This window comes from Anolis carolinensis, chromosome 2 (genome assembly GCF_035594765.1).
Source record: "Anolis carolinensis isolate JA03-04 chromosome 2, rAnoCar3.1.pri, whole genome shotgun sequence".
Taxonomy (NCBI): domain Eukaryota; kingdom Metazoa; phylum Chordata; class Lepidosauria; order Squamata; family Dactyloidae; genus Anolis; species Anolis carolinensis.
Genome location: NC_085842.1, coordinates 296,248,604 through 296,267,612, shown reverse-complemented (window position 1 = coordinate 296,267,612; position 19,009 = coordinate 296,248,604). Strand labels below are relative to the sequence as shown.

The 19,009-nt window shown below is 36.2% G+C and overlaps 1 protein-coding gene across 3 annotated transcripts in view; it reads left to right on the top strand.

Annotated features, from left to right (window-relative positions):
* Nucleotides 1-19,009, top strand: part of map3k1 (mitogen-activated protein kinase kinase kinase 1) — a 75,132-nt gene that overhangs the window by 38,955 nt on the left and 17,168 nt on the right. For all 3 annotated transcript variants that reach the window (XM_062972398.1, XM_062972399.1, XM_062972400.1), the window contains exons 2-12: nucleotides 2,761-2,911; nucleotides 3,813-4,019; nucleotides 4,661-4,861; nucleotides 5,293-5,409; nucleotides 7,703-7,851; nucleotides 11,337-11,458; nucleotides 12,017-12,098; nucleotides 12,690-12,867; nucleotides 14,087-14,377; nucleotides 17,194-17,315; nucleotides 18,491-18,582. In XM_062972398.1, coding sequence (XP_062828468.1) covers nucleotides 2,761-2,911; nucleotides 3,813-4,019; nucleotides 4,661-4,861; nucleotides 5,293-5,409; nucleotides 7,703-7,851; nucleotides 11,337-11,458; nucleotides 12,017-12,098; nucleotides 12,690-12,867; nucleotides 14,087-14,377; nucleotides 17,194-17,315; nucleotides 18,491-18,582 — 1,712 coding nt within the window. The remainder of the gene's footprint in view (nucleotides 1-2,760; nucleotides 2,912-3,812; nucleotides 4,020-4,660; nucleotides 4,862-5,292; nucleotides 5,410-7,702; nucleotides 7,852-11,336; nucleotides 11,459-12,016; nucleotides 12,099-12,689; nucleotides 12,868-14,086; nucleotides 14,378-17,193; nucleotides 17,316-18,490; nucleotides 18,583-19,009) is intronic.

Below are 19,009 nucleotides of genomic sequence, written 5' to 3'. Positions count from 1 at the left end.
ACTCAATTTGACATTAATCTTTAGTTCCAAACAATTGGAAATATTTTGCAGGTTTTTCTTTATCTGAGATAGAATATATTTCACTCTCAGCTTATTATTCCAATCAGCATTTAAATGAGTCTTCTTTGTTGGAAGTAAGAACAGATTGCCTTTACTGTCACATGATAGGAAGCTACTTTCTTTCCCTTTTTTTTAGAGAACAAATGAAGGTTGTGAAGCTTTTATTGCTGGACTACATCACTAATTAATGCCTGTCTACATGTTAAAACAAAAATAATCTGGGCAGCTAACCAATGCAATAATTAACAGATGAATATGCTTGATTCTTCATTTGCTTGGTGTTTTTTGTGCAAAGAAGGTTCACACCACACTATTTTGATTCCATGGAAATACATCTGCAGTTTGTGATTCCATCTGTGGGACTGATCCATTCTGGGGTGATTTAAAGATAGGACCAGAGGATAGATGAGATCGCAATTAACCTTTTTTACCTGGACTTTTGGAATGTAATTTACACTGTGTCATGATTATGCTGCTAGAGATACATACTGGTAGAAACAGTATAGTTGTGCTGCACAGTATTCATATAAAGGTGGCATTTGAGCCCATAGCTCTTTTATACTTGTAGTTTCTTATGCTTGTTTACAAACGATCCATGCATGGATGTCTTTATTCATTCAGGGTAATGAATCATTTATCGAAGTCAAGAGAGAAGGTAAAAAGAGGAGGAAAATTTTTGTTTCCTGTCTGTGGATATATATTTTTGGTCTTTATGTAATATTTAAATAAAGAGAAAGGTAAAAGGTAAACGTTTTCCCCTGACATTGTCTAGTCATGTCCAATTCTGGTGGTTGATGCTCATCTCCATTTTTAAGCTGAAGAGCTGGCGTTGTCCATAGATACCTCCAAGGTTATGTGGCCAGCATGACTGCACGGATCACCATTACCTTCCCACCAGAGCAGCACCTGTTGATCTACTTACATATGCATGTTTTTGAACTGCTAGTTTGGCAGAAGCTGGGGCTAACACCCCATCCCTAGAATTGAATCACCAACCTTTTGGTCAGCAAGTTTGGCAACTCAGTGGCTTAATCCGCTGCGCCACCGGGGTATAAAGAGTACTGTATATTAATGCAAAATGTAAAACGCACAGATTAGTGGGGAAAAGCAAAAACACAGTACATATGCAGAACAATAATATTATGAATATATTAGTTAAAGGGTGATGTATTTTTTTAAAAAAAAATTAAATATGCTAAAGTAACGTAAGATCTTTTACCAGCCACTTAATACCTACTAAATCTTTAAAGTAGTGTGCTGTTTTCTTGTCAGAGTTGCATAGTAACAATAATAGTAACAATAATAACTACTTCTGTACTCTTGCCACTGAGGTAGAAGTGTGTGTTCACATATTTAATTAAATTTATATATTAATGATAATGGCAAGGTTGAAGCCTGTTTTGTGGGCAACCCAGTGTATAGTACTTATGGGAATCATTAATAGCAAAGCATCAGTGATGATAATGAATGTTGACAGTAATGATTGCTGTTGTGGTTCATTATTGGCATTCGTAATTTACTTTAGCTCATGTTGTAGGCTACACAGAGGGCAATTTCCATTATGATTATGGTAGTGTATGATAGTAGAGCAGACAAACGATATGGAATATGAATTGATACTATAATAGACAAAGAAGTGACTTGCTCTTCGGAAAAACATTTTTTGTCACATCCAACCATTTCATTATAAATTAAATATTATGCTTACACCTGTTAACTAGTTAGTATGACTTTATGGCTCACATTCTGCTTTCAATGTGGCGGAAAACAATAGCTTTGTGAATATGTCCAGTTGTTGGGTTGCTGTGAGTTTTCCGAGCTGTATGGCCATGTTCCAGAAGCATTCTCTCCTCCTCAGAGGTTGTGAGGTCTGTTGGAAACTAGGCAAGTGGGGTTTATAAATCTGTGGAATATCTAGGGTGGGAGAAAGACCTCATGTCTGATTGAGGCAAATGTGAATGTTCCAATTGGTCACCTTGATTAGCATTTAATGACCTTGCAGCTTCAAAGTCTGAGGGAATCCTTTGCTGGGAGGTATTAGCTGGCCCTGATTGTTTCATGCCTGGAATTCCCCTGGCTTGTGGATTTCAGTGGCTTCTCTATGTAGTTGTTGCATTTATTAATCTTATAAATGCTTTCTTTGGTTTGAATTGAATAGTTACAATTAACAATTTGCAGTTGCTTTCTAGAAGTTGTCATAAATCCATAGCACTGAAAGCCAGCCCTTAATGCAAGATCCCATTTCCATGCTTTTTTTTCCTAATGTACTAATAATAGAAACTTAAAGAAATTACTTTTGGAAAGGTCAAACACATATCACTGCAATATTCCTAGTCTCTTATCTGAGAAAATGAGGTTATATTTCTTTCAAGTGCTTCTCATGTTGAATCTTTTCAGAAAGTCCCTGTGACCCCAGGGCCCTGTCTTATGAATTTATGTGTAAAGACTATGAGAGATTAGCCACTTGAAGAGTTTATCTTTAAATGTAGTTTTTACACATGCATCCCCCCATGTTCTTTCTTTTCTTTTTTAGTAGGGTAACATGTTGTTAATTTAAAAGTCCTAAGTGTTTTGCCCCTGTTACTGTCGGTCTTTTTGAAGTATTGCAGAATATTCATATATAATCATTCAAATGTTAAGCATGCAACTGCGTGTACTGGCAGTGATATTTATGCTTTTTGCTTATTTTTTTTACTGTAGCCGTGAGATGGAGAATAAAGAAACACTTAGGGGATTGCAGAAAATGGACGACCGCCCAGAAGAGCGCATGATCAGGGAGAAGCTCAAAGCAACATGTATGCCTGCCTGGAAGCATGAGTGGCTTGAAAGAAGAAGTAGGAGAGGCCCTGTGGTAAGTAACACGCAGGGTTAAAATTGGGTTTTGCAAAGAAAAGTTGCTCAAATAACAGATTTTGCTTTCTTAGATTACCTGACCATAATGTTAATATGTACGTTGTCTCATTGCTTTAAAATTTTTCTTTCCTTATTTCCGTGAGTTGCTTATCATGAAACTTCACATTCTAAATAATTGATAGATTTATAGTGTGGAATTAAAACCAAACTTAAATTTCTGAATATTACAACACTGCCCTCTATTGTTAGCATTTCAAATTTAATTTGTCTTAAGAGAAACATAGCTCAAAGGAAATAATGAAAGGTCAAATACAATGTCAGAGAAAACAATTTTAAAATGTAGTGTATTGTGCAACTAGAAAAGCAAAAATAATAAAGTATAGTAAAAACTTGCTCCAGTTGTGCTTACGGTGTGAAACACAGTTTTCAAAAACCATTATGTTATAACATTGCACTCAGCTGTCACAGAAAGCCAAATTTCAGTGGGCAGATAGGCTTGCTTGTTTAAAAGCTTGTGAAGTATCAAATTAGAGCCCTGTTTTATGGGCAGCCCTGTGGGAGCCATTAATAACAAAGCTATGAAATTTAGACTTATTTCTGGATGCTTAGACCTTGGCTTCTCATATGAGAGAATCCAGAGTACTGGTTATTTTTATGGGGTCGGGTCAGTTTTCATGAAAAAAAGTTTTGTAGGTTTCAACAATTATGGGATTTTACAATTTTATGTTATCTGGGTCATGTATATGCTCATTTGACTCGTAACCATGAAAAAAAAATCTGAAAACATACTGTACAGTGGGAATCCAGGGAATAATGGCAAGAAGTTACTGCAAATATTTATTTTCTTTTAAGATGATCTTTAGGTAACTGTAAATCATGTCAATATATTTCTTGACAAGGTGGTAAAGCCAATACCAATTAAAGGAGATGGCTGTGAAGCAAACAAACTAGCAGCAGACCCTCCTCCTGAAGGACATCCTCCTGCTACTTCACCTACTCAGAAGGGAAGACGGAGCCCTTCCCCTAGCAGTACTTCTTCATCTTCTTCTAGGACTGTTAAATCTGAATCACCTGGTGTAAGAAGGAAGAGGGTATCTCCCGTCCCTGTAAGTTGGAAGTTCTTATATAGCTTTTACAGTATGCAACTACCATAAATATTTAAAGTATGTTTTCCACCTCATTAACCTGTCCATACAAAGGTGCCACTTTCAAGGCTGAAATTGTGGCAGCACATTGAAAGGGCTTTCTCTACTGCACTTTCTTACCCTAGGAGCTAAACTTGGGATGACATGTTGTGTTTTTTGAAGACCTTTATCCATCAAGTCTTTGGCATAGTGGGTGTATTACGGATTATATGTACATGATATCATGTGCTGCTTTTTTGAGTTCAGTATTTTTTAATGTAAGCCTTATAGTGACTTCAGTTTTGAAGTGGAAAGATGCATAAATGTTGTAATTATAGAAGTAAAATGGCAGAATGTTTAAAAGTAGGAGAAGTAGTTGCTGTTAATATGTTGCCATGGAAGTATTCTGATGAAAACAAGCACAGAATCTTATTTACTGGAAAAGGTGAAAGCATTTTATGCTATGGGAATACAGTGCACAAATGTTAGTTCAGTAAGATATCTTTCTTCTCGGTGATGGAGAAGTGAACAGTAGGGGTAAAGTCACATGTATGGAGGGGGTGGAGAAAAAGCTGGGAACTATCAACATTATTGGAAGTTTAATGTAAATAAATGGATTTAAGTTTCAGAGTGGACGAATAACTCCACCACGCAGGGCTCCATCTCCAGATGGCTTCTCACCTTATAGTCCAGAGGAAACAAGTCGGCGGGTCAACAAAGTCATGAGAGCCAGATTGTACCTCTTACAGCAGATAGGACCCAATTCTTTCTTGATAGGAGGAGACAGCCCTGATAATAAATATAGGGTATTCATTGGTCCTCAGGTATGCATACAGTACACACAGTTTTATTTTTTATTATTAATTGGATTAATTTGAGTAGATTAATACATTAAATAATCATTTTTAAGAATCCAGTTCAGAGCAGTTTTATGGTGTGAAATTCTTAATTTTTTTGAAAGTACTGGAATAGTTTTGCTTTCATTGAGTTCTCTGGCATATTTTATTTAATTCCCACCAACATGAATATTTGCACTGACAAACAGGCAATATAAGTATCAATTTTCTGTTGTCTTCTCCAAGTAATCATCCATTCCTTGAAAAGAAGTTATTAAAAGGAAACCATTGCTAATCACAAAATTATTCTTCAAAGACATAAACAGAAGCATAACCCTAATAACTAGTAGATTTTGGTTTTTGAAAGGAGTATGTATAAATAGCCATGAAAAACCACTTAAATATCTTTGTTTTCATAGACCTGTAGTTGTGGACGTGGAACGTTTTGCATTCATCTGCTGTTTGTTATGCTTCGAGTATTTCAACTTGAATCTTCAGATCCAATGCTCTGGCGAAAGACTTTGAAGAATTTTGAGGTAATGATGTCTTGACTTTTTACATGTGATAGGCATTCATAGTTTGAAATTCACTACGCAGAAGTTCAAATGAGCTTTTAAAGTTTTGCCGATTTCAACTCTCTCTCTCTCTCTCTCTCTCTCTCTCTCTCTCTCTCTCTCTATATATATATATATATATATATATACACACACACACACATACACAAACACACATACACACACACACGTTTATACATACATACATTTTTTAAAGAATATATGAGGTTTTTAGAGCACCCATTTCTCTCTTTTTTAAACAATTCTCGTGCTTAGCCACGAGAACCTATCGCGTGACCTTATGTGAGCTACATTCTCTAGGCCTCAGAGGACAGGCAAAGGCAATCTTTCCTTTGAACAAATCTTACCAAGAAAATACCGTGATAGGTTTGCCTTAGGATCACCATAAGCCAGAAATGACTTGAAGGTACACAACAGCAATGTTAATATATAAAAAAATACGACAAGTTAGTATCAAATACATTATAGTTTAATGAGTAATTCTCCATTAGTAGTTCTTAATACAAATAGAAAGACGTTACCACATACTTAGTGGATTTGATTACTCATCATAGGTAGAGAATAAGAAAAGAAAGCAAGGTGTTTCCTCTCTTGTTAGGTTAAATAACAACAACTTTATTTTTATACCCCGCCACCATCTCCCCAACACGACTTCTGGCGGCTTACATAGGTATTGAATGAAGTGCAGAGAACAAAATATTATCAGGTAGCCTAGGGACTGGATGTTTATAACAAGGGAACTAGGTGTTCTCAAATGCTAGCTGAAATGCTTAAATTTGTACAAAGGTTCCCAGGACAGATACTCATGAAATGCCATATGGAAATTAAGATTAATTCTATCATATGGCTCTGTAGAAACTACGACACTAACACTTTGCATCTATTAATCACCTTTGGAGATGTTATCATTCCTAAAGACCCTCTTTATATAGATGTGGAATTCAGGTGAAGAGGGTCTTTCAAGTCTTAGTTGTTGTAAGCCACCTTGAGTCCCCTTTGGGGTAGAGAGGTGGGGTATAAATAGAGTAAATAATAAAAATAATAAATTAGTTTTTCACCCACTTATGGACGGCCTCCCAGTAAGCCCTCAAAAGAAGAAATGGCCAAATGGTCCCTAGAAGTCCCTAGAATCTGCCTCACAGGCTCGAATTAGGAAGTCAGATTACAATTCAGCGTCTCCTACCCTCTCAAAAACTAGCCAGGGAGAACACCAATCCTTGCCCTTAGAATGACCCTCCATGAAAGCAAATGATTCTTTCAATTTATCTTTAGAGGAATCCACCCTGTGAGCCCCCCCTCCCCAGAACATCCCCTCCTGACAAATATTGGGAGTTGACTACCTTCCCAAGGTATATTAGCCCCCCAAATCCCCAAAAAAATGCTCCTGTGAGTGGGGAGTTCCAGGGTTGAGGAGCCACCATTGAGGTCTTGCTGGGGAGGCAAAGATGTGTTTGAATATTTTTAACATGATAAGGTATGGAGCAAAAAAGCGATCTCACAATCTCTTAATTAATATGAGTCTAAATCCTGTTGTTATTTCCAAATATAATAGATCAATTGAATCCATCATTTTTACCTGTGAGTTGACTAATCATTTAAAAGTTGATTCAGTGGATCTAGTCTAGTTGAGACTAATCAACAGAATTCCACTCATGCTTCTTTATTGTCCATGACCGTAAAAGTGGACAAATGAAAATAGTGTATATAAGACTAGGAACACTTTTAATGAAAACAGTACATCAGCACACTTCAGCAATTCTTTCTCCTGTTTTCCTCTTCTCTCCTAGCAGTGTCAATAAGTGGAAAAATCATTGCCTATTATGTTGTTTTCCATATTGATCTGGTAAACACTCAGGATGAGGGTCCACATGTCATACATCAAACGTGGGCAGTTATTAGCCCCCAGATGTTGTCAGACTGGCATTTCCTAGATTTAGTCAGTATGACCAGTGGTTGAACTTGTAGTTGAACATCTAGAGCAACACAGGGACCCATCTTGCATAAAGTGAAGTTCTTTGAACCTTTGAATGTGAGGAGCATTAATAAAAGAGCAAGGTTTAAAATGTATCCATCACCTACTGGTAGTCATGGCTGCGAATCTTTTGTACTGTAATTTTTTTATGTAAATGAGTGTTGATATTCTTGTTATTTTATGTATAATTACATCACACACTGATTACAATTAAATGTACACTTCAAATAATCAACTTAGAGAAATTCATAGCATACTGTTAACATTTTCTTTCAATGTTAGGTTGAGAGTTTGTTCCAGAAATATCACAGTAGGCGTAGCTCAAGGATCAAAGCCCCATCTCGTAACACCATCCAGAAGTTTGTCTCACGCATGTCAAATTCTCATACATTGTCATCATCTAGTACGTCTACATCTAGTTCAGAAAACAGGTTAGTAATTTTTGTCAAGAAAATAAATAATATTATTCTCAACCTGCCTCCCTTTTACAGATAAATTCCTTTTATGTTCTACAATATATTTTATATTTTTGCAGCAAAACAAGCACAACCTTTGGTTGTGTTTTTAACAATGTGACGTGAATTACAAATGTTTTGGTGCTTGCTTTTACTTTTATTGCATTGGATGAATTTTCTGTAATTTGATTCTTTTCTGGGTAGATCATCTGTCAAAGCAACATATTTCTAAACATGAGTTAATTGATACTTCCTGGAGTAATTTCTTCAAACAACTAAATGTACATTTGGTGATCTATGAATATAATAGCTGTTAACCATCTTGCCATGTTTTTAGGCACATTAGAGGGGGTTCCTTTACCTTTTGGAGCAGTACTCTCAAGCTCTAAAACATGTGGGACAGGTAATTCCCCCTTACACCCCGTGTGCCACGGACTAGTCCAAAATTGTGTCTGGCTGGTCTTCCCTGCCAAGTGAGATGCTGCTATGAACTCATTAAGGACTGGCAGCCAATGTACACAAAGTTTGTGTACATTTAACCCTCAGAAAGCAAAGGTGTCACTATCTCAGTTACCCAAGTGGTCAATTTTGGATTTCGGAGTATTAGGTAAAGGTTTCCCCCTGACGTTAAGTCCAGTCATGACCGACTGTGGGGGTTGGTGCTCATCTCCATTTCTAAGCCGAAGAGCCGACGTTGTCCGTAGACAGCTCCAAGGTCATGTGGCCGGCATAACTGCATGGAGCGCCGTTAGGAGTATTAGGCTTTTGGAATTCCAGATAAGGGATGTTCTGCTCAGCAGTAAAACTTACATAACAAAATCAAAAAATTTTTTTAACTCAATGCATGATGAAAAAGTAAGATCTTATTCTATCATATGAATGTTACTTATGAGAATACCAGGCAGATGCCCTTTAGGAAGACTTTCTACTGATAGTGAAGAGTTTCCTCATCACTATTAAGAATGCCCCATTTTGTGTAACATCACCTAGAGGAGACCTTCCAAAGATATCTTAGTAATTGGACAGAAACATATGGGAATATGTCCTTCTTTAAAAAAAATGTCCACAGTTGTAAAATAAAAATATTGGAATACTTCCCCACCATTGCTCAGTCTAATATTCCATCCCAGCCCTGCTATGCTCCCTTCTCCACAGCTGTGAGGAAGAATTGGAGAGTGAGGGAGTGGACAGACACAAGTAGAAATGCCTTTCCATTCATGCTAAGCATCTCAGTCAATTCCACGCTTCTCTATTTTGGACCATGTATGTGACAGGAATAATATTTATATGTAATGTTATGCCAGAGTGCCTGTATGCTATTCCTGTGAAGCCTATTCCTAGATGGCACCAGCTTTCTTTTGATGTCATATAAGTTGAGAGACTGTATATTTCCTGTGTGGAAATACAGTTCTGGCTGCAGGACAGTTTGCTAGAGATAGAGTGGATCCTGAGAATGCAGAACTTGGCTGTGCCTGAGTACCTGCCACTTGCAAAAGGGGTGACATTACTTCTCTCTAACTGGCTCTTGAAGACAACTGGGTTTTTGAATGTCCTTCATTTCTATGGATGTGAAGAGTTTTAATTTTGTACACCACCTTGGTGGCTTTATGGCAAACATCATAGCATAGATAGTAATAAATATCAATTAAATACATATGACAGACTTTTCAGTTTAAAGTTTGAACTGGCACTTTTTCCTAGATATACATCTCTAAAAAGGGGAATTGCAGGTGTATCTTACGTATTTTTGTTAGTGCCGGTTGTACTGAAATTAGGGTACATCTTACAATCGATGGCATCTTGTAATTGAAGAAATACTGTAGAATCATAGAATCAGAGTTAGAAGAAACCTTGTGGGCCATCCAATCCAATCCCCTGCCAAGAAGCAAGAAAATCACAGAGCACCCTCAACAGATGGCCATCCAGCCTCTGCTTAAAAGTCTCCAAAGAAGGAGCCTTCTTCTTTGTTACATGGCAGCTGCCATTCCCCACTGGCTTTCCTTGTACATTGACCTTAACAGAGTATTGTGAGCAAAAGACAGGTCTCAGCCTCAAGACTAATAAGGTGAATTTTAATATAATATGAACAGACTTCAACTTCCATATTAATCCTTTCTCACAATGTCCTTCTCCTGCACCCCCTCAAATTTTGCTTCAATACTCAGTTTTTCAGAGGTGGCTAGTGGGGGAGGGAAAATACTAGTAATATCATTTTGATGTCTGCATTTTATTTGATAGCTGAATTTTAAATTGTGTTTATGGGGTACGTTGATTAAATTGAATTTTATGTGGCTCTAAAGATATATATAAATCACCCCTGAATAGTTATTTGAAGAACAAAAAATGTAGCAATAAATCAAATACTTCTTAAATTTGAGTTATTGTGGCATACTTAATGATCAGCTTTGGAGCTTTTTATAATATGTGACCCAAAGATACAGAGATATAGTACATTTCAAAATGATATTCACATTCTTTAGTTGTACAGAGAAAAGAAGAAACACTAAACAGATTTATTGCCCTTTTTGCTTATTGAAAATATTGGTCAATGAACTGGGCATGTAGGATCTTATTTTGTATTAGGTTTGATGGGCTATAGTGGCTCTATTATGATTAATTTGTGAATTCCTTTGACATAGTCATTTTCAAAGACACAGAAAAGAAAATCCTCTGGCTAGATGGCAAATCAGCCTTTGATTGTTAATATTTCCATGAGGTTATTAATTTCTTCACATACCACCCCATTAGGTTTTAGAAGGAAGAGCCATAACAGAGAAACTAGAGCTATGCAACTCTAACACTATAACTATAATATTAATATTGGTTTGTTTGTTTTTTAAAAAAAACCCAACAGCTGTTAATCTCTACAGCCCCTTCATAATTTCTTGTGAAGGCTTGCTATATATTTGTCCTACAGTGGGGTTTGTTTTCAATAGCAAAGATGCTGTATTGCCTTGATGTACAGATAATTGTGAATGTAGTGATGGGCATCATGCCAAATCCTGTTTTGGGAAGGTAATATATCAATGATTTGCTTTAGCTATATTTGAAAGTAGGGATTTGAATATATCTGTTTGCATACATGAAATGTCCAAGCTGTCTTTACAATGATGATATGAGCAATGTGCCTTGTCTGCACTACTGCTGAAGGAAGTAATTTATGGTATGTTCTATGCCAGTGCTACACTAGTGCTAAAGTCCATTGGTATGGAAGAAAAATGGGATGAACCCCCATGTCCATTTAATCAGCATTATGATCCATGTTCAAAGTCATTTCTAGCTGAAATCAGTGGTAATGAAAATGTATAAACAAACATTCAGTATGTTAACCTCTTAGTGTTCCATCCCTTAAAGCATAATAGAATGTGCCAATTAAATACACTGGGTGGACAATGTTTTGGCTTGGTAAAAGAGTAAAAATGTAAATTAATTCAGAATTCTTAAAATATTTTTCTTAATAGTATCAAGGATGAAGAAGAACAGATGTGCCCCATTTGTTTGCTGGGCATGTTGGATGAAGAGAGCTTAACTGTGTGTGAAGATGGCTGTAGAAATAAGCTTCACCACCACTGCATGTCAATATGTAAGTCACATATGATATTAATTATGCTAATTACAATATAAGAGTGATGCCCTTTAAGATAATGGCTAAATACTAAGCCATAAGTTTGAAGGAAGTTATTGTAAAGGCTAATATTTTTAAATGTGTGTTTAATTAAAAAGGTCCATAGATCATACTACAATCTGGATAATTTTTATACTAGTCCAGAATTCTTGGTGTTGTATAATATATAATGTGCAAATGTGAAAGTCCTTTTGATTTTTTGTCCAGACCATGAGTTTGTAGATGTCCAAAATAAATAAAGTATGGCTTTCTAAATGAACAGTTGATAGAGTTGTATTTTGCATGAAACATGCTAAAGAATCCAGCTTTTGTGGAAAACGGTGACAGTGCTAATGTTTCAAGTTGCCATGTTTATTACAGAATTTAGTAAAAGAGAATATATTAATTGATTTCTTCGTGCCTACTCATTTATTCTTTTCTCCAAAATTGAACTATCCAGTATTTTATCTTTTTTGTAGTTTCTATATGTGATAGACTTATCTTTTTCTTGTTGTTATTGCATTGCTGCACTTTTAGGGGCAGAGGAATGTAGAAGAAACAGAGAACCTCTTATATGCCCACTTTGTAGATCTAAGTGGCGATCTCATGATTTCTATAGGTAAGAATTTGTTTCATTTCATTGTATTGATGTTTCCATTTATGGGCATATAGTTAAATGTATTTTGTTGTTGTTTGTAACAACTGCTTCTCTACTAAGGATCATGAATTGGTCTGTTTCTGTCCATTTAGCACATTTTCATTCATAGAACATTCCATCCCAATTTACATTTTGGCATGAATTCTTCTGGTAGTTCCAAAAAAGAGGAGACTGATTGAATTAATATTTGAATGTTTAAATCACATTGCCACAGTGTACTACTCTGAATTGTTTATTGAAAATCTAGATCATTTGCAGTCCATTTATGCAAATATTTCATGCTAAAATATTATTGGGGTGGTTAATCAGTTAGCAAAACCAACAAGACACCTTAAAGACTCACCAGTTTGCTTCACCTCATGTGTAAAATAGGAATATCTGCCTCCATTAAATGAATGGATTTTGAGCTATAGACTGTATTGTGAAATTTTCTGAAGTGGAAAAACTAAGTGATAACTATTTATTTATTTACAATCAATATATCAGTCTGAAATATTTGAATTGGGTCCAGTCTCTAATTCATGAAAAAAATGTTTATATGTTTGATTACAGCCATGAGTTGCCAAGCCCAGTTGATTCTCCTTCTGTCCTTCGTGTGGTCCAGCAGCAGACTCAGCAGTCGACACCTGGCTCACCGAGGAGGAACCAAGATAGTAATTTTAACCTTCCTCATTATGGGGTTCAGCAAATCCCACCAGCCTACAAAGATTTAGCTGAACCATGGATTCAGGTATGTTATAGTGACACTATCTTTCTTTATTTGTATTTTTATTTTGGTTTATTCAAACAACACAAATAGAAATGCACTTCTACTAGGTATGTTGGATGCTATCACCTTTCCAATAAATAGGGGCATGTGTATCAAGTTGTATTCTGTGCCCAAAAGGCGAATGTCTTTGTTGACTATCATTCTTCTGATGCACATCAAATTCTCTTCAATTCCATCTGAGGCATAATCGGTGTATTTGTGATATGGAAGAAGTTTAGTACCAATAAGATCTTTTTAAAATCCTCCACTGAAGTCCTGCTCTGAGTACCTCTGGCAATCAGGGTGGCAGTGTCAGGAACTAGATAGTGGCACCTGGATTTTGGTAATATATTACATGGCCACCTTTCTCAGATCCCTATATTACTTGCTTTTGGTTGTATACAAACATTTTGTCTTTATTGTCATTTGAGTTGGGGTTTTGTTGTTGTTGTTGAGGGCATGGGTTCTTAGGAGAACTGTTCAGATTTTGGAATAGATGGATATGGTTCACTCCATGAATCATGAAATGCCTCAGTTTTATCAGTATAAATTAAAATTTACCTATTTCATAGGGATTTTTGCTAGATGTGAAGCATGTCGAACTTGGTGTATAACAATGATCAATTTAGAATCTACAGTGGCATACAGAACAGGGATTTGAGCCAATCAGCATGATAAAAATAAGCATCCAATGATTTACTCTCTCATACTCTGAGAGCTCTTAATATTCCTGCTCCGGGAGAAAGACTTTTATATTTTGAAAAAGTATCCTGAATATACTGAGCACAATCCTATATTATTTCACTATTCCTTTTCCAAAGCATTGTGATTGGAGAGTCCTGGTAAAATCACTGAGAAAATGGTACTGCCAGTTACAACTCTTCTGTTTACCATTACATTGAGAGTTTGTGGAGATATTTTTGAAGACAGAGTATGTGGTAAAAAAAATTCAGAAGTGGTCTTCCTCAGAATAATCATAATTTAATTTGAAAATCTCATACATCTGTCATTATCAGCTCATTTGATTCTGGATTTGTCAAAGTCCAAAGCACATTCTCAATATTAAGTATTTAGAAGAACTCGTTTAATCCAATTTTTTAGACTGAACCATAATTTAAATGTGACTCTGTATATTTTAATTGCAATATATGAGTATCAGGGAGATACAATAAGCTTCAGTGTTGTAATGTCTGTGTTCTAGGTATTTGGAATGGAATTAGTTGGCTGCTTGTTTTCACGAAACTGGAATATACGTGAGATGGCCCTTAGACGTCTCTCCCATGATGTTAGTGGTGCTCTGTTACTGGCTAATGGTGAAAGCACTGGAAATTCTGGAAGCAACGGTGGCAATACCACAAGTGCTGGAACTCTAGGAGCAGCTAGTGGGTCATCACAGACCATTATCTCAGGAGAAATTGTTGTGGAGTCCTGCTGCAGTGTACTTTCCATGGTTTGCGCTGATCCTGTCTACAAAGTGTATGTTGCTGCTTTAGTAAGTAGTTTACGGTTTTCTAATGCTGAATTTATAAAAGTACCCTTATAAGTTGTGAGAGGAAAAAATGCTATTTAAGCAGTCACAAGATATTTAGAGTCACTTCTGCAATCTGGTACCTTCCAGATGTGTTGAAGTGTGAATCCCATTATTCCTAGGCAGTTGGGAGTTCAACTGCCTGGTAAGCAACCAGGTTGAAGAAATTGAATTGGGCATTTGTGACTCAAGATTGTTGGCTTCCCCCCAAAAACCATATGGTCAAAATTTTCTCATAATATGACTATTACCAAGACAAATTCATATACCATGTGATTTTGTGTAGATTAATTGTGTGAACCTCTGCATGGAAGTCTTGCCATACACAAGGGCCTTATGTCTGAGCTACAGGTTCAAACTATTCCATTTCATTCTGTCAATGATTGTAGTTAGTTTTTTGTTTTAAAAAGTGAAGCATAGGTTCTCTACTTCTGATTTTATTTGTACTACAGTAGAGTCTTGCTTATCCAACGTTTTGTATTATCCAACATAGTCTGCCTACCGCCTGGATCCACAGCTGTTTCTCTAGGCAGCAATTCTATCTTTATTTGTAGTCAATTTTTTTAGTAGTCAGTGTTTTTGTAGTCAATGTTTTCAATACATTGCAATGTTTTGGTGCTAAATTCGTAAATACAGTAATTACTACATAAAGTTACCGTGCATTGAACTGCTTTTTCTGTCAATTTGTTGTAAAACATGATGTTTTGGTGCTTAATTTGTAAAATCATAATGTAATTTGATGTTTAATAGGCTTTTCCTTAATCCCTCAGTATCCAACATTTTTGCTTATCCAACATTCTGCCGGCACATTTATGTTGGATACGCGAGACTCTACTGCAGGGGTCCCCAAACTAAGGCCCGGGGGCCGGATGCGGCCCTCCAAGGTCATTTACCTGGCCCCTGCCCTCAGTTTTATAATATAATATTTTATATCATTTTAAATAATATAATATATTGTATATACATATAATATTGATAATATTATAATGTTATACAATATAATACTAATAATAATACCATATAATAATATTAATTGTATATTAAATATAATATTACAGTATAGTGGTATAGTTTAATATAGTAATATATAATGCTAATATTGTGCTATGCTAATAATATAATATATTATGCTAGCTGTGCTTGGCCACGCGTTGCTGTGGCTAGGACTTTATTTTTCTTTTCTTTTTGTTGTATGAACGTAGAGGCGTGGATGAGAGGTTGTGCTGTCAATTTTCGAGGTTGTGGAGCATTTAGTTTAGTTGTTTTGTCCGGTGCCGCGATTCCATTACCCTTTTATATATATAGATGTACATACAGCTGCTCTGAGTCCCCTTCGGGGTGAGAAGGGCGGGATATAAATGTAATAAGTAAATGTAGTAAATGAATAAATAAATAATTTTAGACTTAAGCTTGCCCAAAGTCTGAAATGACTTGAAGGCACACAACAACAACAATCCTAATTAACTTGACTATCTCATTGGCCAGAAGCAGGCCCACACTTCCCATTGAAATCCTGATAGGTTTATGTCGGTTAAAATTGTTTTCATTTTTAAATACTGTATTGTTCTTTCATTGTTGTTGTTTTGCACTACAAATAAGACATGTGCAGTGTGCATAGACAGGGAGCTCTGGCGTGGACTGGTCCATGAGGTCACGAAGAGTCCTGAACGACTGAACGAGTAAAGAAGAAGAGTGTGCATAGGAATTTGTTCGTTTTTTTTTTCAAATGATAATTCGGCCCCTCCACAGTCTGAAGGATTGTGGACCGGCCCTCTGCTTTAAAAGTTTGAGGACCCCTGCTCTACTGTATTTCAAGCATTTTATGTTTTATGGTATTGGTATGATCTGGTCTCCAAATCCGGGAAATCTTAGAAATTTACTCAAAATGCAGTCCTCTTAGGGAGATAGGGCAGTCTTTAAATAAAGTTAATTGTTATTATTAATACAATATACAATTTTATTATCTGGTCATCTTATTGGATATTTCCCAGGGGTGTTCAGTGGGGGAAATTACAAAAAAAATTAGTCCTCTATCAACTTATAGCAGCCCCGTGAAGTAGACTCTGGCTGCCTCATTGCACTGGGGGTTTTGGGCTCCTTGCTCCTCTTCAGCCACAGGGCCTGCCAAGCACCATCGCATGACGCAGGATGTTGCCCCACACCATTCATGGCCAAAGTGGCGAGGAAGCATCACAAGACATTTCCTAGCCAACAACAAAATGTAAGGTGTCTTTTGTGTAGCGCTGATGGAGCTACCTGCAGCTTTGGCCCTTTCATGATGCCCTCATGTGATGGGGGAAGGAGGGGAGGGTCCACGGGTCAAAATGGAACTAAACAGGGCGGGGGGGGGGGGTCAATATGATGAGGTCCTGGGGAAGGTTCTACTTTTCCTGGTGTCACCAAACTCTTTTTAATAGCTTGGTAATTCAGTTTTTACTGAGGTTTTTTTTTTAATTAGAGACCACTTGATATTTTTCTTTGAAATATCAATAAAAAGATCTGTGGTATAAAGGAGAGGAATAGAGTGGTCTTCCTCTTCATGATACACTACCGCTTGATTAGTCAGGCCTTGGAGATTTGTATATAAGAGTTTTATCAGAATATTTGCCTTCAAACACAACATCTTCTTAATGAAAGTATATTCTATAATATATTTATTAAACTTGATTGAAATAAGGCTTTAGTTTTGCTGAAATCGATAAGCTGCTGCAGCTTTGCAGACTGTATAGCAGTTTGATCAGTAGGTTTTTCTTTATTTAAAAAAACCTCTTTTCTTTTAGAAAACCCTAAGAGCCATGCTGGTATACACACCCTGCCATAGCCTAGCAGAGAGGGCAAAATTGCAACAACTTCTAAAGCCAGTTGTGGAGACTATATTGGTGAAGTGTGCAGATGCCAACAGGTATGATATTCAGTCTGGTCAGAGTCTTTCCAAACGTAAATCTTCGAATGCACATGTAATAGAGATCAATTAATATGAAAGTTGATTTCAATAAATTGGAAAATCTTGATTAATTTACATGTTGATCTGCAGATGGAATAATGTTTGTCCTGGAACTGAGAAATGGATAACAAAGCAAAATAATCACCATACGTCTTTACCAATATTCACTTAGATAATACATTAGATTTTATTTTTTTAAAAATATTTCTGTTCCAAGAAAATGGTGTGACTGCTCAGAATTTCCATATCTCATTAGCTGAGAAAAACTTTGGTTGAATTAGTAGCAATTTATTGTGTCTATTATCAGTTGTAATCGTTGCACAGTACGTGTACTATATAAAACCACAGTGACAAACCTTTTTAAGATTTCTCCAAGCATCTCCCTCTCAACTTCTGCCAAAGTACTCTCTTCTTAGAAGGGGAGTAGGACTGGAAGATAACAGGCTACCTGTCAACTATCTTCTGATTCAGCTGTAAACAATTGCAGAAGGGAAAAAAATCAGACTTCCCTGTGTGCTTCCGACCAAGGCAACAAGAAACCTGTGGCCTCAAAATAATGATGGTGGTGGTGATAGTAGTAATATTTTGAGAGCCAGCAGGGTGCAGTGGTTTAAGTGTGAAGCTATATTTTGAATCCCTGTTCTTAATTAACTGGGTGATCTTGGCCAAGTCACATTCTCTCAACTTCAGAAGAAGACGAGGGCAACCCCCCTCTGAGGAAACCTTGTCAAGAAAACCCCAAGATATGGCCATAGGGTCTTTAGGGATGGAGATGCAGATTTGACACCATGATAATAGTCCAGCTAACTGGAAAAATTGATCATGTTGATGTCCAAAGCTGATGCTAACAAACATAGAATAGGGATTACATACTTGGTACGATAATGTCATCTGATTTGTTATTAGAGTACATACATCTTGCAAAGTCTAGCCTTGTTTTTCATTTTCAATGGTCTATTAAAAGATACAGCTAAACATGAAATAAAAGGTAGTAACTTATGAAAATTGTTTCTAGCTTTAATTATGCTTTTCTTAAAAAGGGATAAAATGCTTTTGTGTTTGTAAATAATAAAACTACATATGCTGCTTTTACAAAATTTAGCTAATGAAGATGTTGTTTTGATATTTTATAGCCGTACAAGCCAACTTTCTGTTTCAACACTGCTGGAGATGTGCAAAGGCCAGGCAGGAGAGCTAGCAGTTGGCAGAGAAATACTTAAATCTGGTAAAATTAAATTTTATACTTATTTATTAGCATAATCAGTGTTCCTGTTACTTACAAGTACAGTATCTCTAGATTCTCTCTGTTGAAATGTTACAGTGATAGCAAGGAATTAATATGACCAATTTACACATACTTCAGATTTGATATAACTGTAGATGAGGTCGAGCTTGGGCTTTGACAAAGAATTTGAAAATATGAAAGAGAAAAGGAACAGAAGTAAAAAAAAATAATTATTTGGAAATAAATGATTTAATTCTTAAGAGAGAAATTTCAATTGGTTCTGAAATTTGATTCTGAATGAAATTACATAAACAGTCACCATTGATTTATTTCACTTGTTTATGGTATTTAATTATTTTTCTATAGAAAAGCATTTTGCAATATGGGACCTTATATTTCAATCTAGTCATTTATCATCATAGATATA